We start from the raw sequence: 27,639 nt of genomic DNA on the forward strand, positions 1-27,639 counted from the left end.
TCCTGCGATGTTAAGAGTGATGTATAAACACAAGATGCTGCTATATATCCAGTTACAGTCTTCAGCCTGTCTCTCTGATGGCGTTATTATGCAACAAGATGGCCAAGCATTAAATGAAATGAATGTAATTTGGATGCCTGTAACATATTATTTTGGCTGCATTCCTTACAGACCTTCTCATGGACTTTTCTTGATTCAAAAACATAAAAACTGCAAAACCTGCTGCAATATATAATTTACAGTTTGTGGATAGTTCAGTGCTGACTTTATGGGGCACGAAAGGAGCATGGAAGGAAATTGTGTAAAATTCCCACAAAAGCTAGGAAAGCTTACATTCCAAAATTTAAAGAAATGAGCCAAAGTCTGAGTGTTATGGTGTGGAATGTACTGCTGGAAAGTGTGGTATGAAGTAGATTCAATATGAACTTCAAAAAAAAAGGAATAGGAAAAATATGTAGATATACCGTGGGACAATGAAAAGGGAATGGTCCAAATTAGCAGTCTTTCAAACAGTTAGCATAGGCTAGTCTTCCTTCTGTGCTGTACAATTCCAAGTGAAGTTAGAAATCATTGGGAAAAAAAACATGATCCATCAAACGCCTAACCTGCCAATTAATTACATTACTTATAAACAGCATTCAAGAGAGACCTGGGAAACAAGTGAGTTAGGGAGAAAAGTGAAAACGATGACCAACTATGGCTTGAAATGAAACCCAAAAGTAGATGTGCTGAAGCAATATTTATTGTTTCTACATACTTATATTCTTAAAATACCAGTCTGTATAAACATTTATATACAAAGCAGTACCAACACTGAACTGAAAAAATGGCAGTCACTGCCCTTTCCAAGAGGAATATCGCGCAACAAAGCAGGTGAAGGGGGAGAAAGTAAAGCTAAACCAGCAATCTTCCACCAAAAATGTCTGAAAAATATTTTTCATAAAAACAGAACACAGAATCTCTAAACACCACATCAAAACAGAAGGATTTCTGATATACATGGACTGTTTCAGGTTAAATTTTGAAGATCTATTTCTTCTCTTCAAGAAAGCAGACTGTCCAATTCATTCCTGATGAAGAACTCTGGTCTGAAACGTCTATTCTCCTGCTCCTTGGATGCTGCCTGACCTGTTGTGCTTTTCTAGCAACACATTGTCAACTCATATCCAATTCATTAAGCCTATGTTGATAAAACTTTTAAACTAAGAACCGCCACATTAAAATTTGGCTGTTGTAAAACATCGGGAGCTAAAATGAATGGCGCCCTGAAAAACAGGTGCAGAGATTGCAAATGAATATTACTCCTTGCTTCTTCAACTCAATGCAGGTGGGTTACCATGTTAGGTGAAATAACTCCACAGAGGCCAGTATCCCATCACCAAATGATTCTTTATTTACATGGGGAAAGTCCTGAGCCAGGTCTCAGTGAACGGGATATCTGATACTCCTGTTCTTATCTGTCAGCTTGGACTCCCTGATTAGACCAGATTAACATCCCCAATCAGGGAACTCATTCTATGAGATTCACCTGGCCAACCTCATTACAATGGCGACATTGTGGTGCCTGCTCATTAACATGATTGTTTCAAGCAACCAGAGCTAATACCCAGTGGCTCCACACATCAGTGTTATTACTTGATAGGACTACTGAAAGCTAGCCTGTAAACTTGAAGGTTGATGTATTAAGCAACCAGTTCAGATCTTTCAGAATGTAGGCCTGGAACAAATGAAAATATATTTAAATCAACCTGTTCAGATGTGTTATTACAGATCTTTGGAGCAGCTTGGACTTGAGCCCAAGCATTCTGACCCCAATTTAAAGATAAACCGCATTTTGACTGCTTTAAGTGTTAATATCAATTGAAATAGTGCTGAGCAATAAAGAATTTTGGTTGTCCATTGGAAAGAGTATACATCACTGTCAACTGCACTTAAGACTCAGCTGCAGGGTGAACTAATTCCATTTACATGGCCCCAACAAAGACAGGAACAGCAGTGACGGCAATCAAACAAAAAGCTCAAATCTTGATCAACCAATGCTTTCAGAATATGTAAAAAAAACAGGTTCCTTCATACCAATGTGTATATCCTTTCTATACATTTTTAATTAAATTATCTGGGAATTGTTTTCCATTTCCATCACTTGACTCTGCTCTAGCAACATCGCTGATGGTCATCAAATGTCACATTTGACACTGACTTTGCATTGTAGTCTACACTGTGACATTGATGGACATCTCTAAAATACAAATTCTGGTTCACGTTACCCTATTGACGGACTCTGTAATCCTAGTTAATTTAGTTACTTTGTGATTTAGATTTTCTTTAGAATTTTTATCTTGGGTTGCAACAAATATATGGATTATTGAAGGTTTCTCCTGTTCTCCCTTCATCTACTTTATTTTATCTCAAAAATGGTCTTCGTGACACTGACAGAGTTTAGTTCCAATCTGTACCAGATATGTGAACACACCTACTTTCTCCAAGTAACTATTTCTCTTTACCACCTCAATGGCATTTCCACTTTGATCATCTGACCAGACTAAACTTTCTAAACTCATACTTTGTGCATGATGACTTATGTTTATATTGCCCTACTTTTCTCTTACTTTGCTAATAACATCAGGTTTAAGCAAATTAAACCTTTTCCTAGGAGCATGTTTAAACTGAACGTAAGGTATGTGCAACCTGTTAGTCGATCTAAGGTTATGATATAAAAGAGGAGGAAATTGTCTAGTCTGTGAAGAGAAGCGTGGAAATTATTGGCTAATTAGTCACGTGACAAATATTCTGCAAAGACCTATCCACAAGTTGTCTGCTTAGAGTCATAGAGGTGCACAGCATAGAAACAGATCCTTTGGTCCAACTTGTCCATGCCAATCAGATATCCTAAATTAATCCAGTCCCATTTGACAGCACTTGGCCCATATCCCTCTAAACCCTTTCTATTCACTTACCCAATCAGGTGCCTTTTAATTGCTGTAGTCGAACCAACCTCCACCATTTCCTCTGGCAACTCAAACTATACATGTATCACCGTCTGCACGAAAAAGTTGCCCCTTAAATCCCTTTTAAATCTTTTGACTCTCATCTTCAACTTCTGCCCTCTAGTTTTGGACTCCCCTGTCATGAGGAAAAGGCCTTGGCTATTCAGCCTATCCATGCTCCTAATATAAAGTAACCCCTCAGCACAAGTAAAATGGCATAAACCTAATCAGCCTCTCCCTATTCCTCTTTTTTGCAGCACCATTCAATGCTGGTAATACGGTGTTCTTAAGAATGTGTTTGATTCATTCATATTCAAAATATTTCAAACCACTTCTGGCATAAAATGTAGCTCATTATGTGATTCTAACACCTTGGTAGTTTAATGAATTTTTACCCCATAGGAGGAAGCATTGATGTAAATTCATTTGATTGTAGTTTAATGCAAGACCAGAACATTTTGTAAATATTACCTCTCTGCTTCCAAAAGTAAGAGCAGTCTTATTCTTGCAGTTAGACCAACATCATTGAATAATGGTTCAAGTAAAATATAATGTTAAATTTGAATTGAATTTGTTTCTAAATTTAAGCAATTTTAATGCCACATTGTCAATGATTTAAAAAAATTCTTTTAATCATTCTGATTTAATTTTCTGAAGAAAGACAGTGACATGGAAGTGGCCTGGAATATTCTGGAAGCTAAATTATTAAGCTGCTTTCTTAACCTCACTAATAAAACTGACATTTCCACATTTCTCTAAAAGTTTAAAATTTTAGAGTCATAGAGATGTATAGCATGGAAACTGACCCTTTGGTCCAACTTGTCCATGTAGACCAGATATCCTAAATTAATCTAATCCCATTTGCCAGCATTTGTCCCATATCCCTCTCAACACTTCCTATTCATAAATCCATCCAGATGCCTGTTAAATACTGTAATTTGAACCAGCCCCCACCACTTCCTCTTTGACAGGCTGCAACATCTCCAAAAACTGGTAAGGAAGCAGCCAAATCCTACAGGCATTCCCAGCGAATCTTTTCTCTTTGTAGAAGCTTCATCCACAGGCTGAATAGTATTAAATATTACTAGAGAGGTTTTAAATCAGAACAGACATAATAAGTACTTCAGCATATATCATTGCTACAATGGACTTTTGTACCATAATGATAGTGTCCCTACCTCTGGACCAAAAAGGTCCAGGTTCAAGAACCACATGTCAGAGAGGCCACTTCCAAACAGGTTGACTGAAAAGAATTCATAACTATGTTACAGATAAGTTAAATAAAAACAGAAAGTGCTGGAGAAACCCAGCATCTATACAGAGTGAAACAAAATTTTATGTTTTATGTCCAATACGACTGCTTAGAAGTGAAAAAAATATAAATCAGTGCCAAGAATAGCCATTGGGTTCTTACCATCATGCATTTGAAAGGCAAGGCTGGTGATTTTCTGAGTGACTATCATCAAGGGTCTAGAAATAAAAAGAAAATAACTTCAATTGTTTTAATTTTAAATTAACAAAGAAACAGATATTAAATAACCCAGAAAATCAGAAATTGCTGGTGCACAGAGAAGGCAACTAAATACCTAAGTCTGAATTGCTCCATTATAGGGTAGAATTAATGAATTGGAACTATTTGCACATGCAAAAACAACTTTAAATGCTCACTTCATTAACTATCCTTAAATGAATGGATGGAATTGGCAAATCTTAAAAGAATTACTAGCTCCAAAATTTCAAGTCACTACACCAATCATTCTGAATTGTCACTATTCACAGGAGGTACGTTTCCGAGAAATCTAATGAATATTGAAAATTGAAAAACAGGATTTATTTCCCGTAAGAATTAATGAATGAATTTTAGGCAAAATAACAATGCTGAATGAAAACTGTAAATTGTTCTCAAAAATTGGGGAACAAATAAGGAAAATAACCAATATCAGGCCAACAAACATTGTGAACCCCCTGTAATTATCTTCCAGTAATCTGCAACTGACGTTTTACTTTAGACATTGTACTCTAGATGAACTGAACAAGTTTACTGAGTCCCTTCAGTTATTGTATTTTTTCCAAAACATCAATGCTTGGAGAATGCTATCACCAGAGTTCAAGTTATAGAAGTCTAAAATACAGTTACTGAAAAGGTACAATATCAACTTGAAAACCATCTTTTGTTGTCAAGATATCTATATACCTCTTTCCTCTCTCCCTCCCCATAACTGCTAACACATACCATCTGTGTCTGTTTTAATAATGCACTTTTTTTTCCAGAGGAACCATCCAAGTGTTGCACAATACAGTATCTGAGACATAGTTGATTCAACTGATTTCTAGACTGGCTAGTGTCAGTAAGTCAACAGCTCATTCATTGAATCAAACGATGAATAAGCACTCCGCTACAGTCAAAAATGCATCCAGAGAGAACTTGTAAAATGAGTGATTTAATATTAATGAACAAATTCAGGATGCAAGTTTATAAAACAGTTGGCTGCACAAAATATATACAAGAGGTTGGTACAGCAGGTTTCGTGATATAGTTGGTTTGTTCAGGACTGCTCACTTTAATCCTGCCCGCCATGTTATGCCTTATTTTACTTTCCACAATAACTTTCTACAAAATGATCTGATGCATTAGATGTTTGAATTTCAGAAACCAGTAACAGGAAAAGTGATACTGAAAGGGAAAAGACTTAAAACTTGACTCTAAACCCATTAATCATCTTGAAGATTTTCTGATCTGCATTCAATTTTTCCGCATAAAAGAGTGAGTCCCTCTTACTTCGGCAATAATAAGATAGAATAAGGTTGTTGGCTTTGATTACATTCTTTCTTAAGAACTTACATCTTACTCATTTTCAGTTAATGGTCCACCTCCGAATGAATAGTTTCATCTACTCCAGTGCATTTTTCTCAATTAAACAAGGTGCTCATTCAGATGAAGCAGTGAATTTACCCTTTGTTTTATGTCAAGTATAGACATGCACAAGCATTAATCCCCATTTGAAGTGGACTGGCAATTATGGCTTGGGGGTGGGTGAGACATGAGTATGTGATAGGGAACAGCAAAAAAAAATCACAACAATATAAAGTATGTTAATAACAAGATGCTGGGAATAAACAATTAGGTTGCTGTAAAATAAAAGTCGGAATACAGCAAGCAGACAGATTTGGTGACAGATCTGCAAAAACAAAGAGTTGGTTTGTTTAGCCTTTATCCACTCCTAGACTCTTGCACTCTACATGGTTGCAGACTTCCTCACATTTCTTGATCTACTGCATGTTATTCATATGATAAATAGATGCTCATGAGTGAGAAAATGAACCCTTTCCTACCTCATTGATCCACAGTGAAGAATATGAGCAATATCAGAATCCATAAAAGAAACTTGGGACATCCACCCATATTCCCAGTTTCGAGAAAATCTACTTCCAACTAAGACGGATCAAAAACTATCACATTATAATAGTACAATATAAATTAAAATACTATCAAATTAATCTCACAAGTTAAATCAGCGATCTGGAAAACGGGGAACCTGTTCTTTTAAAATATGCTTTCACACATTTAAAACTGCAGATCAGGAACTCAATTCCATATTGATTGTGCATTAACTTTTCAGTTCCAATTAAATGGCATACTGTGACTGTCCAAGAAAGCTGTTCCCGTAATGTTTTAATAATCAGCATCGTGCTTCAGCACTTTGGAGAGCTGCAGTGTCATTTCAGTACAAAGTAATTTACCTCATTCGGAAAAGGAATGAAGGGTTGTTTCACATCTTTCTCTACAGCCATTGTTTTGAAAATCTGTAGAGTATTTTACTTTTACAAAGTACTCCTATGAGCATTAACATTCCTGCAAAACAGTACAGGGAACATCCAATCCCACAGATTATGAAAATAAACATTTTTAATTCCACTGCACCAGAAATAAAATCACGGTCACTTGTGAGCCTGCCCCAGAAACAATGGATAAAATTTCACCTCATTCAAAGCTGAAGAGTCAAATAAACCAAAGTGGCTCACTGATATACTTCAGAGGTACTTAGTTAAACTTGCATTTGACTCCAGTTCAACAATACGCTTATATTAGTTAACCAATTATTAATCCTGATCCAAGCGAGTTTTTGAGGTAGAAATGAGAGCATCTTTCTTTCTGGGTAGAGTTTGTTAACTCCTGAGTTTTACAAGTTGAGACCAGATCAGAACAGCAGCTTCCTTCTCTAAAGGGCATTAGTGAACTAGATGTTTTTTTCCGCAACAATTCACATTGATCACATGATCACCATTAGGCTAACTTTTTATTCCAGAGTTTTTAAAAATGCAATTCAAATTTCACCACCTGCCATGATGGGATTTGAACCCATGCCCCCAAAACATTAGTCTGAGGCTCTAAATTACTAGGCTAGTAACATTACCACCACATCACTGCGACCCTGAACCACTCAGTTTTATAGCACTTTACACACCTCAATCTCACTTGTCTCCCCCCTTTTATCTATTAATTAACTACAATCACCTGCTTAACTACTTGTCATACTAATACCTATACAGGTTGCATTACTGTCATCAACAAACAAAAAACAAATCGACAAATATCCCCTTGCAAGAAAGAACAACTAATCTAAACTCAAACAAAGTCTAATAAAAGCAGCAAGTTGTAAATGTAAATCATAGTTTTATTATTTTTTTGTGCACCAAACACTCCTTGTGGTACCCACAGTCGCAGATGACTCCAAGCAGGACAGTGAAAACAAACTAGCTCTTCAAGGCCACTGAAGCACTGATAAGATCAAGATAAGAAACTGACAAAATCATCCAGAATGACCAATATTCATCCTCCTCCATCTAATTCTGCTAGAGACATCATCCATCCACCCCATGTTCATGCCTGACCTGTGAATAACCATGTGGTTGACTCTTAACACATCCTCACTGAAACTAGGGACAGATAATAAATATTACCTTGCCAATAAAAATGTTGTACAGTTTCAGTATTTTCCTCAATTTTCAGCCCACTATTAGGCAGCAGCTTTCTTGTGCATTTGCAGTAAGCCATTGAGCAGTGATAATAACCTGCAGTCACATGTACTCATGAGAATCTTACTGAAGTTAACCAAATCTCCAGCATATTTACACAGTATATTCTAAAACAATTATTACTAGGTTACAATGGAATTCAGTAAATATTCAGTTATGTTACAGCTAACATGGTACATTATAGAGCACACCAAGGCTTCATGCAAATAATATAGTAACTATGAGAAGAATAAACAACTCACCACAAGAATCCACTGAGCATAAAGGAAAAGAAACAGAGCACAGGATAATGTAAAAAATACAAGAAAGACTTCACAAAACAGAAAGTCCAATGATTGGAATGAAGAGTGAAAATAACCATGACAATCATTTTTAAGATGAAAACAATGGTTGCATATTCACATACTTGATAATAATTATTCCTCACTATATTTTACATTAGACCAGATTGGTCTTTGAAAAGAAATCACAAGTGAAATAAACAAATTCTTAAGGAAGGCAGAAGCTGTGCGGAAGTTTCAAAAGTAGGGAATTAGACGAGGAATCACAAACTGTACTCTGGGTTTCACAATAGGACTATCCTAAAAGGAAAATAATTCTATTTTTACCCAGAAGGAATGAGACTAGGTTATCCCTTCTGATTTTTACTCAAGACTTGGTTCATGACAATTCAGCATTGCATAAACCACCTGATGAAGGAGCAGCGTTCCGAAAGCTAGTGCTGCCAATTAAACCTGTTGGACTATAACCTGGGTGTTGTGAGATTTTTAACTTTGCATAAACTAAACATGGAGTCGTCCAGTAGCTGGCTGATGTCTTGGAGTATATGGTGAGTGCACAATGAAAGTATACAAAGTCACCCCAATCCTCTGCATACTACTTCATGAAAATATATTTTAAAAATCTATACAATTTTATTCATTAAACGCACGTGAAAGCATTTCTGTTCATTGAAAAATATGCACAAAATTTCACCTTAAAATTTATCTCATAAATGAACTCAAAACTTGTGAAAAATTATCAATCTCCAATTGCTTTCAGAGTGGAATAGGCCTGGGATAGATTATATTCAATGATAAAACCACCCACACTCCTCCCCCACCCTGCAATAACAGCATCCATCTTTTATATAAGTAGTGCACCTGTGGCAAACAAAATCACCATTCCCTATGTCTGTTGTTACATGCAACTGGAAGTATAATATCAAATAATTTGTTTTGCCATGTGAAAGATTTGGTGATGAGTCGTCTTCTCAAATCACAACAGTTCTAATAACTTAGTGGCTTTGTATGTTACTTCAAAGGACATTTAAAAGTCAAAGTCAATCATTATGGTGTAGCCTGGAGTCACATATAGTTCAACCAGGCAAGGATGGCAGATTTCTGAACCTAAAAAAAATAGGAATCGACTAGGTTTTTAACCACAATGCATAAACTTTTGCTCACTTCCGCCAGTTTATTCCAAACTTTTAAACATGACTCCAAGCTCTCAAACCGCCACAGTGGGATGAATATAACACAGATTCACCATATTATACAATATAGCCAATGTTCCAGGCTACTGGCTATGCCCTGTCCCAATGGAAGGATTAGACCCATTAGAGGTGGCAACACAGTGGTATGCAGTTGGCTGGATGGGACTCTAGAAGTACTCAGCATTGATCCAGGCCCCATTAAGTTCCACAGCACTAGGTCAAACCTACATAGGGAAATCACCTGCTCATCACCACCTACTGCCCTTTCCCACGAATTAATACTCCTCTAAGTTGAACACCATTTGGAAGAAGCACCGAGGGTAGAAGGGACATACAATGACTCGACGTGACCAACCTCAATGTCCATGAAATAAACATGTGCGAAACGATGCAAAGTGATTCTACAAACCATGGATCAGATTGAAGTTGTGAAGTCCTGCTATATCTAGATGTGAATTGTGGTGGACAATTGAACAATTAACTGGAGAAGATGACTCCACAAATATCCCTGTCCTCAATGATAGAGGAATACCAATAAAACAGTGCAAAAGACACGGCTGAAGCATCTGCAATCATCTTTGCCCAGCAGCACCAAATTGATCATCTATCTTGGCCTCTCCTGAGTCCACAGGATTACTGGCAGTAGACTTCATTAATTCAATTTACTGCACACAAAACAAAATAGCTGACTGTAATGGATGCAGCAAACACTAAGGCCCCAATACCACCCCACTGTCGTATTCAAGGCCGTTGCACTAGAACTAGTCTTCTGTTCCACAACAGCTACAACACTGTCATCTATCCAACAATTTGGTAAATTGTCCGGTTATGTGCTGTTACAAAGAACAGTTCAAATCTAATCAATCAACTACTGTTCCATCGATATACATCTAATCAGCAAGGTAATGGAAAGGGATGTTGACAGTGCAATCAGCAGATTTACACAGCATTAAGCTCCTTAAATAATGCTTATGTTGAGCACTCAGCTTCTGATTTCATCACAGCTTTAGTAAAACATTGACAAAAGACCTCACTAATAGAAGTGAGGGAAGAAGGTCAGCTTTTAACATCAAGGCAATATTGACAGAGTTGAAGAGTATGGTGCTGGAAAAGCACAACTGGTCAGGCAGCATCAGAAGAGGAGAATTGATGCTTCAGGCAGAGTACAGCTTCACAGAGCCCTAGAAAAACTGGAGTCAGTGTGAATCAGGGGAGAACAGTTTGCTGACTGGATTTCTATCTGGCACAAAGGAAGATGACTGTAGTTGTTAGAAGCCAAAGATCTCAGCACCAGGACATTGCTACCGGAGTTCCTCAGGGCAGTATCCTAGGAGCAACAATCCTTAGCTGCTTCATCAATGACCTTCATTCCATTATAAATGGTCAGAAGTTGGGAATTTTTTGCTGGTAATTACACTGTGTTCAGCATCATTCCCAACTCTTTAGACATTGAAATAGTCTGTATCTGCATGCAGTAAGATCTGAACAATGTTCAAGCATGGAACAATATTGGAAAGTAACATGTGTGTTATACAAGTGCTTGACAGTGAGATTTTCAAAACAGAATTTAACCATCATCCAGAGGCTTCATGCAGGGTGGAACAGACCCTTCAGTCCAATTTGTCCATGCCGAGCAAGTTTCTCAACCTAAACTAGTCCCATTTACCTGCATTTAGACCATTTTTCTCCAACTTTCCTATTGATGTACCTGTCCAAGTGTCTTTTAAATGTTGTAACTGTACCTGCATCTACCACTTCCTCTGGCAGTTCATTCCACATACAAACCACCCTCTGTGGGGAAAAAGTTGTCCCTCATGTCCCTTTTAAATCTTTCTCCTCTCAGCTTAAAACTATGCCCCCTAGTTTTGAACTCGTGCAGCCTAGGGGAAAGACCTATGCTATTCACCTTATCTATGCCCTCATAATTTTATAAATCTCTATTAGGTCACCCTTCAAACTCCTACGCTCCAGTCAATAAAGTCCCAGCCTATTCTAGTCTCTCCTTATAATTCAAACCCTCCAGTCCTGGCAACATACTGTAAATCTTTTCTGAATCCTCTCCAATAATATCCTTCCTATAGCAGGGCAACCAGAACTGTACATAGTACTCCAAAAGTGGCTTCACCAACATCTTGTGCAACCTCAACATGACATCTCAAACCCTACACTCCATGGTCTGAGCAACCTTTTGACAATCAATAGCATTACCATTACTGAATCTCCCTAATAGCATCTTGGGGGTTACTACTAACCAGAAACTGAATTGGGCAAGTCATCCAAATACTATGGCTATAGATGTGGGTCAAGGATTGGGAAATTTTGTGTTGAGTAACTTACATTCTGACTCCCAAAAGCCTGTCCATCATTTGCAACACACGGCTGAAATGTATTCAAATACTCTTCACTTGGCAGTATAATAACAAAGTAAAAAGTGAGGTCTGCAGATGCTGGAGATTAGAGCTGAAAATGTGTTGCTGGTTAAAGCACAGCAGGTTAGGCAGCATCCAAGGAACAGGAAATTCGACGTTTCGGGCCAGAGCCCTTCTTTCCTGATGAAGGGCTCTGGCCCGAAACGTCGAATTTCCTGTTCCTTGGATGCTGCCTAACCTGCTGTGCTTTAACCAGCAACACAGTATAATAACAAATCCAACAACTCAAGAAATTCAATATCATCAGCAAAAAGAATCCTGTCAATTATTAACCAATCCACCTCCTTAAACATGCAATTTCTCTACTGCCAATGCTTAGTGGCAGTAGTCTGTATTATTTACAAGGAGCAGTGCAACTCTCCAAGCTATCGTCAGCAGAATCGTACAAACATACAACCTTTACATCCTAGGCTAAGTGTAGTAGACGCATGGGAACATCACCACTTGCAAGTTCCTCTTCAGCTCACATACGGTTCTGACTGATATATAGCATGATTCTTTCACCATTGCTGAGTCAAAATCTTGTATGTTACTCCTTTATAACACTGTGGGTATAATCACTTCATAAGGAATGCTGTAGTTCAAGAAAGCAACCACTCACCATCTTCTCAAGGACGTTAGAGATTGGCAATAAATACTGGGGTGCCAGTAATACACACACAAGAGAAAGTGAGCACTGCAGATGCTGGCGATCAGAGGCAAAGAGTGTGGTGCTGGAAAAGTACAGCTGGTCAGGCAGTATCCGAGGAGCAGGAGAGTCAATGTTTTGACCATAAGCTCTGAAGAAGAGCTTACGCTTGAAATGTCAACTCTCCTGCTCTTCGGATGCTGCCTGACTGGCTGTGCTTTTCCGTGATACACACACATCTTATGAACAAATAAAAGGTTCCAGGTTTCATTCTTCACATCAGGCAAGCAGATAGGCTGCAAGTAGAGCAAAGAAAAATGTCCCTGGTTCCACAAGTTAGGGTGACAGAAGGTCAGTTGGGGGTGATCTATAAAATATTTCTCAACATATTCGAGAAAAGATTGGGGTGTAATGCATTACAGTAAAATAGTCTATCGACTTGGATCAAACATAAATAACAATTACTGCTCTGAAGAAACTATGAAGTTCAACCAGGGAAACAAATTATCCCTCAATAAATTTGTATAGTCCTAGATAACACAGGAAAGATTTGGCTTGGGCTGGGAGAATTCAGTTTCAGCGCAGACTATGCAACCTTAACCCAAGTGGACTGACCTAGCGAGATACCAATACTTTAATTCCGCATCAGGATACCTAAAACTGCGGAACATGCTTTTCATTTTCAGCCCCTAAGGCAGTTCAAATACTTCATTAGACACTGTTAAATCAACAACTGGTTCAGTGGCAGCACTGCAAATTGAAAACTAATACAGTCATATATAGATGATAACAGCACCAAAGGCTTATAGCCATGTTTAAACAAACTTGTTTTTCTAAGCAATACCTCACCATACTTGTTATGTAAAGCCAGAACAGCAATAACATATACAGCGTAGGTTTCAAAGTCCTTTCACATAGGGAATATTTACAGGTATGCTCAGGTTTATAACAAAACATCACCAAGAAGTTAAAGGACCACTGGCCAAAGCACTGTACTCTCACAATTGACAAACTTGAGATGAATAAACAAGAGAATTTTAAAGTATTTATTTATTGAAGAGATTTAAGAGTACATCAAATGTGGCAACCAAGGCAGAGTCTCTGGGGCAATGTATCTTCAGCAGCCAAAACCTTGAACACGATTGATGGAACTATTGTTTCATAAGCCATTAATTCAATCTAAAGTTTCCCCCTACAAAAATAAAGATCATACTTAATTCTTGTAATGAAAAGCCCTATATATTTTGGAGCAACCTTTCACAGCTCTCTTTCCATGGTTCAAAATTCAGTTAATCATCTGTTTTTACTTTTCTCACCCTCTCTTTCACTTCATAGTAAAACACTTTCACAAACAGAGGATGATAGACAATTCTGATTTCCTCATGATATATGAAATGATTGTAACGAGATCAGCCAGGTGGACCTCATAGAACATGAGTTTCCTGACTGACCAAATTAACAGCCCCAGTCAGGAAACCCTGGCTGACAGATACAAAACAAGAGTGGCTCTGAGGTAACTGGATTAGTATCAAGGACTCTCCATGTATAAGTAAAGGGTCACTTGGTGATCGGACACTGGCCTGTGGAATTTTTCAATATAGAATTGAACACAGGAAGCCCCATCTTGAACTTTCCTGGTACTATTGACCTTTAATCCAATTAACCTTTAAAAGAAACTAGATGAAGGCCTGTTTTCATTCTGGTGTTCTTTGTTAACTGGTACTCAGATGTATAACGTCCAGCACCCTGAGAAGGGCCAAAGATTTGTAGATTTCTACCACAACAGAGAGCGTCTCCATTGTGGTGACAACACCAGGAGTTGAGATGGCTAAGGCACATCCCAAACATGGCATTCATTGCAGGTGAGGAATTAGGAGCAGGCATACAGAAGCCCAGGAGACAGCTGACCATTTAAATGATGAGACGCTTCTATGAAATCGAATTTTGCAGTTTTTGTTATTTAGAACCGAGAAGGTGGACTCAGTAAGGCCAGGCTTATTCTCAGTGCATTTTGTTCCCGGACAGCTAGGCTACCCATTTGGAAGGCTGGAGTTCCAGTAAATTGGCCAAAGATATCTGGGGTGTACGAGGTGGAATGGTCAAAGAGTGGCACAAGGAACAAGAGGGCCATAAGCATGTGTAGAAATGCAGTGTGGCAGAGAGTGGGCATGGAGTGTAAGGGGAATGAGGAGTAAGAGCAGAGGGATGTTTTCTGTTTTATTCCTTGCTTACAAACTTTGAACACAACACTGGATTCCAAGGGAAACATTCTGTTTGACTCATGTAAGGTTTCCTCAGTTGCCTGGCCTGACTCCCAATCCGCCATGGCCTACTGAACCAAGAATCAAAAACTGCGGGCAGCCATTTTAAAGGCCAGGTTCACAGAATCAAGATTTCTCCCAACTCAGGAACGAAAATCAGAACAATAACAAAAACTGAAACAGAAACTCAGCTGGTATGGCAAAATCAGGGCATGTGTTTTAATTGATATTTTTGGACAGGATTAAAAGGCAAGGATTAAAAGCAGATGGTTTATTCATTAAGCAGATGCCAATTAAAAATGCATTTCAAAGACATACTGACATAAAAGGGGCAACAATATTCTGTTTAACAGTGGGGGTGTCAGAGCATGGAGAATCCTCTGCTGCAATGTTCAGTCTAATAACATTTTGTATTTCTCAGCCAGTTTGCAGTACTACATGTTTCTCCTTAAAACTGACATGCTTTCATGCAACTTAAACGAACCACTGCATACATGGGGCCTGCTTATTCTGTGCACACATATCCATCTGCTGCATAACCATGCACCCACACAGTTTAGAGTGTACTGTAGACATTTGCTCCTTTATCTCACACACACACAAAAATATAAAATACTACAGCGAAGCATCCTTCAATAGTACATCTACATCCAGATTCATGTCCAATATTATTAACGCATCTCCATTCTCTCATTGAATAGATACATTCTAATAGAAAACTCTGGAGCTCCCTATATTGTAAAATTCACCAAATCTTTACATGGAGGTGCACATTCCACAACACTAGTAAAAGAATTTTCCAATCCTTTGAAAATCAGAAGTCGTATTTTTTCTTTCACTTCTGGCCAGGGGATATCCTGACATATCAGCAAATGAGCCAGATAAGGAAATGGCACCCAGCACTAATTATGATAGCACTGATAGCTGCCACAACCTCTGAAAGATCCTAGTAAAATAATCTAGGGAAGTTGTCATTTCATCATGGTGCCTTCATATTACAACACTGACACTGAGGACAGAGGTACTGCACCAAGCAGTGCAGTAATACAAATGAAGAAAACTTTTATTCTCCCTTAACTTCAACACCAGATAGAAAGCACTCTGCAAATTCAACAGGGAAAACAAAATCCCAAGAATAAACTAGATAACAGATATTCCATTCCACAAAAGAAAGTATCAGAGTTTGCTGTAAGTACCTCAACACTGTCACAAAAACAAAGAGTATATGGTAATTTCCTTATATTTATCTAAGTAAATAATTACACTCCTTATGTTCCTTTAGTGTCCTTCCTTAAAAGGTCACTTTCAAATTTAGATACTAAATTACAACTGAGAAATATCTAAAAACAAACTCACCCAGAGAAATCTGTGGCCAACAGTCCATAATTAAAGATATATACTCTGCTAATTTGACACAGTGTGAGATAGCCCATTGCTGCTACAAATGAATATCTAAAAGAACAAGAAACACAAATGTACTGAAATTGTTATGATGTCACATATAATAAAAATAAATTATTGGGAAAGGTGGTTTTTGAGGAAATTGTTAGAGAAGGGGGGAAAAGTGGAGAGACTGAAATTATTCAAAGTCTTTATGGCAGAAAGCATAATGGTAGATAATGAAAAGCAGGGATGGACAAATGCCAAGTTACAGAAACCCACTGCAGCAGGTGTCACCAGGAGTAAAAATCCCAAATTGATTTTTTTTCATCCTAAACTCAGGGTTGCTGAAGCCAACTTGAGCAGCCTCTTCAACCACTGAGCCTTCAACTACAATTCAGGTCATCTTGGTCTATATGACACAGACTATCATTGGGACAGTGTATAACTCTGAGTCACCAGGGTGTTAATACATTTTGCAAATGTTTGGACATGCACTCAGCTCACATAGTTTCAATATCATTACTTCACCAACTTTTACACCATTGAATATGCAAACTTGCAGATATACACCTCACCTTATGTATGTACTAGTCAGTCTATTGCAAATTAAAACACAAAGTCAATTTTAATTTGATTTGTTCAGATCGAGCAAAGGTCAAAGGTCAGGATACTGAAATTAATGTAGGGGATGGGAAGAGAGTAAGGATGTGAAAGGGGAAGGCAGTGAGATTATAAGAAATAGGATTTATAATCATTTGGAAAGGAATAAGTTGATTAGGGATAGTCAACACTGTTTTGTGAAGGATAGGTCTTGCCTCACAAACCTTATCAAATTCTTTGAGAAGGTGACCAGACAGGTGGATGAGGGTAAAGTGGTTAATGTGGTGCATATGGATTTCAGTAAGGCGTTTGATAAAGTTCCCCATGGTAGGATATTGCACAAAATACAGAGGCATAGGACTGAGGAAATAAATACGTGCAGTAATGTAACTAAACAAAAAGGCAAGGATTCAGCCAAACATATATGATTTTTTAGCTAGGGCAGGCAAATATTTGTTTGTTAAAAAAAAGATAAGTCAGATCCACCAGAGTGAAGGAAATCCATGCAGATACTGCTGACCAGGCCAGCATTTATTACTTAACTCTAATTTCCCTGTGTGCTGTGCTCTTGTTTCAAAAACAGTATCAATGCTAAAAAAAAATGTTTTTATGGCACTATAAATAGCAAAAAACTGCAAAAGCTGACGATCTTAAATAAAAGCAGAAAATGCTGGAGAAGCTCAGCAGGTCTGGCAGCATCACAGATGATGGTGAGCTGCCTACTGTAACCACTGTAGTCCTTCGGGTGCAGGGTCACTCATGGTACTGTTAGGAGAGAATTCCAGGATGTTGACCCAGTAGCAGTAAAGCAATAGAGTTATAACCCCAAATCAGGATGGTGTGTGACTCAAAGCAAGATTGAGATGTCAGTGGGGAAGCACTTTGGGCGACCATAATTCTATTAGTTTTAAAATTGAAAAGGATAGACAGGGTCTAACAGCAGAAGTTCTAAACTGGATGAAGGCCAGTTTTGATGGAATTAGGGAAGAACTTTCGAAAGCTGATTGGAGGCAGATGTTCGCAGGTAAAGGGACAGCTGGAAAATGGGAAGCCTTCAAAAACGAGATAACAAAAACTCAGAGACAATATGTTCCTATTAGGGTGAAAGGAAAGGCTGGCAGATGCAGGGAATGCTGGCTGACTAATGAAATAGAGGTTTTGGTTAAGAAAAAGAAGGAAGAATGTGTCAGGTTTAGACAGCAGAGATTGGCCGAATCCTTAGGAGACAATAATGGCAATAGGAGTATACTTAAGGGGAAAATCAGGAGGGCAAAAAGGGGTCATGAGATAGAATTTGGCAAATAGAATTAAGGAGAGTCCACAGGGATTTTATAAATACATCAAGAACAAAAAGGGTAACTAGGGAGAGAATAGGACCAGTCAAAGATCAGCAAGGCAGTCTATGTGTGGAAAGGCAGGAGATAGGGAGATCCCAAAAGAGTATTTTGCATCAGTGTTTATTGTGGCGAAGGACACGGAAACTACTGAATGTGGGGAAATAGATGGTGACATCTTGAAAAATGTCCATATTACAGAAGAGGAAGTGCTGGATGTCTTGAAATGCATAAAAGTGGATAAATCCCCAGGACCTGTGCAGGTGTACCCTAAAATTCAGTCGGAAGCTAGGAAAGTGATTGCTGGGCCCCTCATTGACAGTGAGGTGCCGGAAGACTGGAGGTTGGCTAATGTGGTGCCATTATTTTAGAAAGGTGCTAAGAAAAAGCCAGGGAACCATTGGCCGGTGGTGGGCAAGTTATTGGAGGGAATCCGGAGGGACAGGACTTACATATATTTGGATAGCCAAGGACTAATTTGGATTAATCAATATGGCTTGGTGCACAGGAAATCATGCCTCACTAACTTGATTGAGTTTCTTGAAGAAGTAAAGATGAGGATTGATGAAGGCAGAGTGGTGAACAAGATCTTACAGTGACTTCAGTAAAGTGTTTAACAAGGTTCCTCATGACAGACTGGTTAGTAAGGTTAGATCACATGGAATACTGGGAGAACTTGCCATTTGGATACAGAACTAGCTTGAAGATAGAAGACAGAGGGTGGTGGTGGAAGATTACTTTTCAAACTGGAGGCCTGTGACCAGTGGAGTGCCACAAGGATTGGTGCTGGTCCACTGCTTTTAGTCATTTATATAAGTGATTTGGATGCAAACAAGGAGGTATAGTTAGTAAATTTGCAGATGACACCAAAATTGCAGGTGCAATCGACAGCAAAGAAAGTTAACTCAGCAAAATGGGTTCTTGATCAGATGGGCCAATGGGCCGAGGAGTGGCAGATGGAGTTTTATTTAGATAAATGTGACGTGCTGCAGTTTGGAAAGGTAAATCAGGGCAGGGCTTATACACTTAATGGTAAGATTCTGTGGACTGTTGCTGAACAAAGAGACCTTGGAGTTCAAGTTCATTGTTCCTTGAAAGTGGAGTCTCAGGTAGATAAGATAGTGAAGAAGGTATTTAGTATGCTTTTCTTTATTGCTCAGAGCATTGAGTATCAGAGTTGGGAGGTCATGTTGCAGCTGTACGGGACATTGGTTAGGTCACTTTTGGAACATTGTGCAATTCTGATCTAAAGAGCAGATCACAGGACCAACACAACCCCTCGAAAACAGACTTATGGTCTATACGTTTAGTAAGGGAAATGTGGTTTATTTCAAACAAATAATTAAATCCAAAACGTGTCTATCTTAAATTTTCAAATTTATTTAAAACCTCAGCAGTATTTCCAAGTTGATGCCTTTTCTTCAGAAAATATTACACAAATTGGGTTCTGTACCTGTGAATGTTTGAGACGTTCGCTGTTATCATAATGCAGTAACACAAAGAAACTTCTATAAAAATGTGGAGTGAATACCTGGAGAAAGAACAGTAAAACAAAGATTAGACACATGGTTTCTAAGCCCAACTGAAAATAATTGCTCTTCACATTTTAACAACCATTACTTCATTTGCATTTTGGAAAACAGGTACAATAACAGATCCATAGAGCTCCAAGTTCTTTCTGCCATTAAATTAGATCATGGCTGACCAGGATCTTAAATTCATTTACTCTCCTAGTTTTGATATTCCTTAATGTCATTATTGAATAAATACTGAATATATACAAACAAAAACACAGAAGCAGATAACTTCGTCCAGGACTCTGAATTCCCTCCGAGGCAGATGTAGTTCTAACCTTTTGTATGAACAGTTATTCTCCTTTCCTTCACCTATTTAACATGACCCATGCTTCAATCATGTACTTTGGCAGAGAATTACTCAGCCTCTCACTACTTTCTTTTATATCCTAATTTTTTTCAGGCTTTCAGAGGGTATGGGCAGTATTGGCAAAGCCAACATTTGTTCCTTGCCCTAACTGGTCTTGAATTGAGTGGTTAGTTAGGGCAGTTAAGAGTCAATCACACTGCAGTGGGTCTGGAGGCACATGTCAGCAAGATCAAATTTCCTTCCAAATGGACATTCATCGGATAGATGAGTTTTATGACAATACGGTCGCTATCAGGCTGGCATTTAATTCCAGATTTTTAGTGATTATTTTTTGTCATTTGATGGTAGCTGGGAAGGTCACCATTACCAAGACTAACTTAATATTGCAGATTTATTAACTCAATCCAAATTCCAATCTAGGTTAGTAACTCAGTGGCGTTATCACTAAACCACGATCTCCCCAGTGTAGTAAATTACTTGGATTTAATTTTATAACCAATGCCTTGTTCTACATACCTCTATATTACTGGAAATAATATGCTCTGTCAACTTTGCTGTCAACCTTACCTTCTTCTAATCCTTTCAGCTCTTTAAAATCCTCCTTGTCCACCACTCAGAATGCAGCCCTAGGTTTCTCACTGAGATATCAGCTTCTCCCTAGAGTCTGCATTAAATGCCTCATCTTTAATGATTTCATTCTCTACCTCAGCTCCATGGGTCCTCTAAATTCTTCATTATCTTGTTCACTCTTTAACACATATATTCTCCTACCTAAATTCCCAATTTCCCAATAGTGCAATGACCATCTCCAATTGCTCTCTTGTAGTATACCTTTCCGTGCCCTTCCTATCCCACCTCTTTCTGTATCCATTGCTGGATAACATCATTCAAACTGATTTTACAGTTCTCCTTTCAAGTTCAAACTTTTGGCCTTCCATTTATCACCATTCATTTGCAGCTTCTTCGATGATCTTCCCTCCTTCATAAGGTCAGAGTGAGTGTGTTTAGCTCTGATTGCACAACTTTCAGCACCATTCAGGACTCCTCAGATACTGAAGCAGTCCACAATAAAATGCAACAAGGTCTGGATAATATCCAGGTTTGGGCTGACACATAGCAAGTAACATTCATGCCCCACAAATACCAGAAAATGGCCATCTCCAACAAGAGACTTCTAGTCACCACTCTTGGCATTCTTTGGCTCCACTATCAACATACTGAAGGTTATCATTGATCAGAACATCATCTGGACTCAAGGCATATACACAGTAGCTACAAGAGCAGGTCAGAGATTAGGAAGACTGCTACAAATAACTCATGTCCTCCTGACTCCCCAAAGCATATCCACTATCTACAAGGCACAAGTTAGAAGTGCAATGGAAACTATTTGTTGAGATGGGTGTCTCCACGAACACTCAAGAAGCTAGACATCATCAGGACAAAGCAGCGTGCTTGACTGGCACATCCACAAACATCCATTCCATTCACCACTAAAACTAAGGAGCAGCACTGTGTAATACCTACAAGGTGCAATTCAGAAATTCACTAAAGACCCTCAGACAGCACCTTCCAAACCCACAATCATCTTAAAGGAGGAGGACAGCAGATGCATGGGAACACCTCCATCTGTAAATTCCACTCCAAACCACCTATCATCCTGACTTGGAAATTTATCGCTGTTCCTTCACTGCCGCATGGTCAACATCCTGGCATTCTGTCCTTAAGGGCATTATGGGTCTATCTATAGCACATGGACTATGGACTACCGCGATTCAAGGCAGCTCACCACCACCTTCTCAAGGTCAACAAAGATGGGTAATAAATGCTAGCCAGTGATGCCTATGTCCAAAAGTCAAAACAAAAAATAATCCATTCCACACATTCATAGATATAACAGCACGTAAACAGACCCTTCGGTCAGACTCATCCACACTGAAATGGTGTTTTCTAAATAAATCTAGTCCCATTTGCCAGCACTTGGCCCATATCCTTCTAAACCCTTCCTATACATTTACCCATCCAGATGCCTTTTAAATGCTGTAACTGTACCAGCCACCACCACTTCCTCTGGCAGCTCATTCCATACACGCATCACCAACTGTGTGAGAAAGTTGTCCCTTGGGTCCCTTTTAAATCTTTCCCCTCTCACCTATGCCTAGTTTTGGACTCCCCCACACCAGGGAAAAGACCTCATCTATTTACTCTATGCCCATCATGATTTTATAAACCTCTATAAGGTCACCCCTCAGCCGCCAATGCTCCAGGCAAAGAAGCCTATTCATCCTCTCCCTATAGCTCAAACCCTCCAAATCAAGTAACATCCTTGGAAATCTTTTCTGAAACCTTTCAAGTTTTACAACATCCCTCCTGTAGCAGGGAAACCAGAGTTGAACATAATATTCCAATAATGGCCTAACCATTGTCCTGCACAGCTGCAACATAAACTCCCAACTCCTGAAAATAATGCACTGAACAATAAAGGCAAGCATACCAAATGCTTTCTTCACTAGCTGCAACTCCGCTTTCAAAGAACTATGAACCTCAAATCCAAGATCTCTTTGTTCAGCAACACTCCCCAGGACCTTAACATTAATTGCCCTGATTTGCTTTTCCAAAATGCAGCACCTCTTTATTTATCTAAATTAATCTCCATCTGCCACTCCTTGGCCCATTGGCCCATCTGATCAAAATCTCATTGAACTCTTGAGGTAATTTTCTTCGCTCTCCACTTCACCTCCAATTTTAGTGTCATCTGCAACCTTACGAACTATACCTCCTATGTTCACATCCAAATCATTTATATAAATGACAAATACAAACATTGAAACTTTTCAATCTCTCATAAACAAGCTATTTTGCCAATACAGTACCTGATCCTAATTCAGTACCATTTTCTCTGCCAGCCCCATCCCATCACCTCATACAAACCTTTGCACTTTCACCATGTTTATCTGAATCCATATTCTTTTCTCTCTTCCTTCACCTCACTATGGAAACTGTGTCAATGCACCTTCAAGCCCCACACTTAAATTCCCTGCACAAGTCTCTCCATTTGCACACCTCGCTTTCTGCCTTCAAGGCCCTCTCTTAAAAAAACTCCATTCTTGGACCAAATAGTCATCCCTCTATTAACTCCTTCCCTGGCTAAGGGTTGCACTTGCACTCTTCTATGGACAGGAAGCCCCAGCTACAAGTGCTGACGATCAATTTGACTGACCAATTTACAGATCTCAGGAGTAGGTGTTTCTCAGGCTACAAGGAGGCTCTAGGAAGATGATTATGGTGATGGGAGACAGATTGGTACTGGGCCCTATCACAGGGTCCAGGGAAAAGAGCTCCCAGTGCACTGGCTCTTGCTGGTGCACAGCATTGTCACTCAGTATGCAGACCAGTGTCTGTTACTTTCGGCCTGTGCCCCTTTGCTGAGCTGAGTTGAGCCAGTCAGATCATGCACTGCTGCTACCGAGGGTCATTCCAGAGCAGAGCTGAAAACACGGTGACTGCGGGAGCTAGAACGTATAGTTCGTGTGTTGGAACAGAATTCAAGGGACAGGGGTTCTGATTACTGCCTTACCTGAGCCGCACAGGGTAAGGAATAGTTGCTGACACTGGCAACTGGGCTTCCTCTCTGACTAGCTGCAAGGTAAGATGAGTGCCTGTTGTGAGAAGCAGGTGGATGATGGCTAGATAGGATGATAAGCCCAGAGCGAGGAGGTCACAAGGGTTTTCAAGTGTGAGCAGCAGTGGAGGTAGGACGAACTCGGAAGACTGCAGGTAAGGAGCGGGAGCAGCGGAGGAAGTGACAGGGACCAGAGGGGTAGCCGGGAAGGTAAGCAGCAAGTATAAATACTCACCCTTCGACGCCAACGGCCATTTTAAGTGCGAGCAGCAGCAGAGAAGGAGCGGGAGCAGCGGAGGAAGTGACGTGGACTGGAGGGGCAGCCGGGAAGGAAAGCAGTGAGTATATAAATCAGGAAGGCGGCTAAACCCGAGACTCTATTACTGTACTGTCTCCCATCCACCCTCCTCCTCTAACCTAATTAATAAGTAGGAAGAGCGGGAACGACGACCAGGGACTGCCGGTAATATATCCGGGCAGTGGCTGAACCCGAGACACTACACGTGTTGCGTCTCCCACTCTGCCACGTGCCAATTGGCATAGGATAAGAAAATTAGGGAAGTAAACACGTGGCTAAGGGATTGGTGTAGGAAAGAGAGATTCCATTTCATGTGGCATTGGCATCAGTTTTGGAACCAGGGGGGATCTGTACCGTTGGGACGGTCTCCACCTGAACCGATCTGGTACCAATGTTCTAGCGAAGAGGATAAATAGAGTGGTCAGCAGGACTTTAAACTTCTGAGTTGGGGGGGGGGGGGGGAGTGAAAGCGACAGGGAGTATGGAGTTAAATGGAAAGATAAGTAGGAGGATTGCATGTATGCAGGTGGATTTAACCTTGAGGCAGATTAGGAATGCAACAAAAAGGAAGGATAACTTAGGACATCTTATGACTTCCAATATCTCTAGTGATAAGAATGTTAGCATTAATGCACTTTATCTGAATGCTTGTAGCATTCGTAACAAAGTAGATGAACTAACGGCACAGATCATCGTGAATGATTATGACGTGGTAGGCATCACAGAGACATGGTTCAGGACTGGCAGTTAAACATCCAAGGATTTACAACTTATCGAAAAGACAGGGAGGTGGGCAGAGGGGGCGGGGTGGCCTTGTTAGTTAAGAACAAAATTAAATCTATGGCACTGAATGACATAGGGTCGGATGATGTGGAGTCTGTGTGGATGGAATGGAGGAACCACAAAGGCAAAAAAAACCATAATGGGAGTTATGTACAGACCTGAAAATGTGTTGCTGGTCAAAGCACAGCAGGTCAGGCAGCATCCAAGGAACAGGAAATTCGACGTTTTGGGCCAGAACCCTTCATCAGGAATGAGGAGAGTGTGCCAGGCAGGCTAAGATAAAAGGTAGGGAGGAGGGGCGATGGAGATGTGATAGGTGGAAGGAGGTCAAGGTGAGGGTGATAGGCCGGAGTGGGGTGGGAGCGGAGAGGTCAGGAAGAAGATTGCAGGTTAGGAGGGCGGTGCTGAGTTCGAGGGAACCGACTGAGACAAGGTAGGGGGAGGGGAAATAAGGAAACTGGAGAAATCTGAGTTCATCCCTTGTGGTTGGAGGGTTCCCAGGCGGAAGATGAGGCGCTCTTCCTCCAACCGTCGTGATGCTATGTTCTGCCAATGGAGGAGTCCAAGGACCTGCATGTCTTCAGTGGAGTGGGAGGGAGAGTTAAAGTGTTGAGCTACGGGGTGGTTGGTCCGGGCGTCCCAGAGGTGTTCCCTGAAGCATTCTGCAAGTAGGCGGCCCGTCTCCCCAATATAGAGGAGGCCACATCGGGTGCAGCGGATGCAATAGATGATGTGTGTGGAGGTGCAGGTGAATTTGTGGCGGATATGGAAGGATCCCTTGGGGCCTTGGAGAGAAGTAAGGGAGGAGGTGTGGGCGCAAGTTTTACATTTCCTACGGTTGCAGGAAAAGATGCCGGGAGTGGAGGTTGGGTTGGTGGTGGGTGTGGACCTGATGAGGGAGTCACGAAGGGAGTGGTCTTTGCGGAACGCTGATAGGGGAGGGGAGGGAAATATATCCCTGGTGGTGGGGTCCGTTTGGAGGTGGCAGAAATGACGGTGGATGATATGCTGTATACGGAGGTTGGTGGGGTGGTAGGTGAGGACCAGTGGGGTTCTGTCTTGGTGGCGCTTGGAGGGGCGGGGCTCAAGGGCGGAGGAGCGGGAAGTGGAGGAGATGCGCTGGAGGGCATCGTCGATCACGTCTGGGGGGAATCTGCGGTCCTTGAAGAAGGAGGCCATCTGGGCTGTATGGTATTGGAACTGGTCCTCCTGGGAGCAGATGCGGCGGAGACGAAGGAATTGGGAATATGGGATGGCGTTTTTACAGGGGGCAGGGTGGGAGGAGGTGTAGTCCAGGTAGCTGTGGGAGTCAGTCGGTTTATAGTAGATGTCTGTGTTGAGTCGGTTGCCCGAGATAGAAATGGAAAGGTCTAGGAAGGGGAGGGAGGAGTCTGAGACAGTCCAAGTGAATTTGAGGTCGGGATGGAAGGTTCAAAGTTTGTGCGAAGATTTGTAGCTCGCGTGCTTGTTGTAGTGGTTCTGTTCGCCGAGCTGGAAGTTTTTGTTGCAAACGTTTCGTCCCCTGGCTAGGAGACATCATCACTGCTGTGCAGCCTCCTGCGAAGCGCTTCTTTGATGTTTCTTCCGGCATTTATAGTGGTCTGTCCTTGCCGCTTCCGGGTGTCAGTTTCAGCTCTCCGCTGTAGTGATTGGTATATTGGGTCCAGGTCGATGTGTCTGTTGATGGAATTTGTGGATGAATGCCATGCCTCTAGGAATTCCCTGGCTGTTCTCTGTCTGGCTTGCCCTATGATAGTAGTGTTTTCCCAGTCGAATTCATGTTGCTTGTTGTCCGAGTGTGTGGCTACTAGGGATAGCTGGTCGTGTCGTTTCGTGGCTAGTTGGTGTTCACGTATGCGGATTGTTAGCTGTCTTCCTGTTTGTCCTATATGGTGTTTTGTGCAGTCCTTGCATGGTATTTTATAAACTACATTAGTTTTGCTCATGTTGGGTATTGGCTCCTTTGTTCTAGTAAGTTGTTGTCTGAGCGTGGCTGTTGGTTTGTGTTTGGAAGGTGATGGAAGGTGTTGGTAAAGTTGATGAACCCCCTAACAGTGATCAGGACCAGAGGCGCAACATGTACTGGGAAATAGAAAAGGCATGTCAGAAAGGCAAAGTCACAGTGATCATGGGGGACTTCAATATGCAGGTGGACTGGGTAAATAATGTTGCCAGTGGATCCAAAGAAAGGGAATTCTTGGAATGCTTACAGGATGGCTTTTTGGAACAGCTTGTCATGGAGCCCACAAGGGAGCAGGCTATTTTGGACCTAGTGCTATGTAATGAACCAGACTTTATAAAGATCTTAAAGTAAGGGAACACTTAGGAAGCAGCAATCACAATATGATAGAGTTCAGTCTGCAGTTTGAAAGAGAGAAGGCAAAATCGGATGTAATGGTGTTACAGTTAAATAAAGGTAATTATGAGGGCATGAGAGAGGAACTGACAAAATATACTGGAAGCAGAGCCTAGCAGGGAAGACAGTAGAGCAAAAATGGCAGGAGTTTGTGGGTATAATTGAGGACACAGTACAGAGATTCATCCCCAAGAAAAGAAAGATTATCCGGGGAGGGATTAGACAGCCATGGTCGACAAAGGAAGTCAGGAAATGTATCAAAGAAAAAGAAAGATCCTATAAAGTGGCCAAGAATACTGGGAAATCAGAAGATTGGGAAGGCTACAAGAACAAACAGAGGATAACAAAGAGAGAAATAAGGAAGGAGAGGATCAAATATGAAGGTAGGTTAGCCAGTATTGTTAGAGATGATAGTAAAAGTTTCTTTCAATACATAAGAAACAAACGACAGGCAAAAGTAGACATTGGGCCACTTCAAACTGATGCTGGAAGGCTCGTGATGGGAGATAAGGAAATAGCTGGAGAACTTAATAAGTACTTTGCGTCAGTCTTCACAGTGGAAGACA

The 27,639-nt window shown here is 40.4% G+C and overlaps 1 protein-coding gene across 3 annotated transcripts in view; it reads right to left on the reverse strand.

Moving 5' to 3' along the window:
• mboat1 (membrane bound O-acyltransferase domain containing 1) overlaps positions 1 to 27,639 on the reverse strand; it is a 127,737-nt gene that overhangs the window by 52,658 nt on the left and 47,440 nt on the right. For 2 of the 3 annotated variants that reach the window (XM_060849879.1, XM_060849881.1), the window contains 3 exons: positions 19,587 to 19,664; positions 16,173 to 16,268; positions 4,402 to 4,457 (listed from right to left, as the gene is read on the reverse strand). In XM_060849879.1, coding sequence (XP_060705862.1) covers positions 4,402 to 4,457; positions 16,173 to 16,268; positions 19,587 to 19,664 — 230 coding nt within the window. The remainder of the gene's footprint in view (positions 1 to 4,401; positions 4,458 to 16,172; positions 16,269 to 19,586; positions 19,665 to 27,639) is intronic. The other variant, XM_060849880.1, reaches the window with a different exon arrangement.

Source organism: Hemiscyllium ocellatum, chromosome 34, assembly GCF_020745735.1.
Source record: "Hemiscyllium ocellatum isolate sHemOce1 chromosome 34, sHemOce1.pat.X.cur, whole genome shotgun sequence".
In the NCBI taxonomy this organism is placed as follows: domain Eukaryota; kingdom Metazoa; phylum Chordata; class Chondrichthyes; order Orectolobiformes; family Hemiscylliidae; genus Hemiscyllium; species Hemiscyllium ocellatum.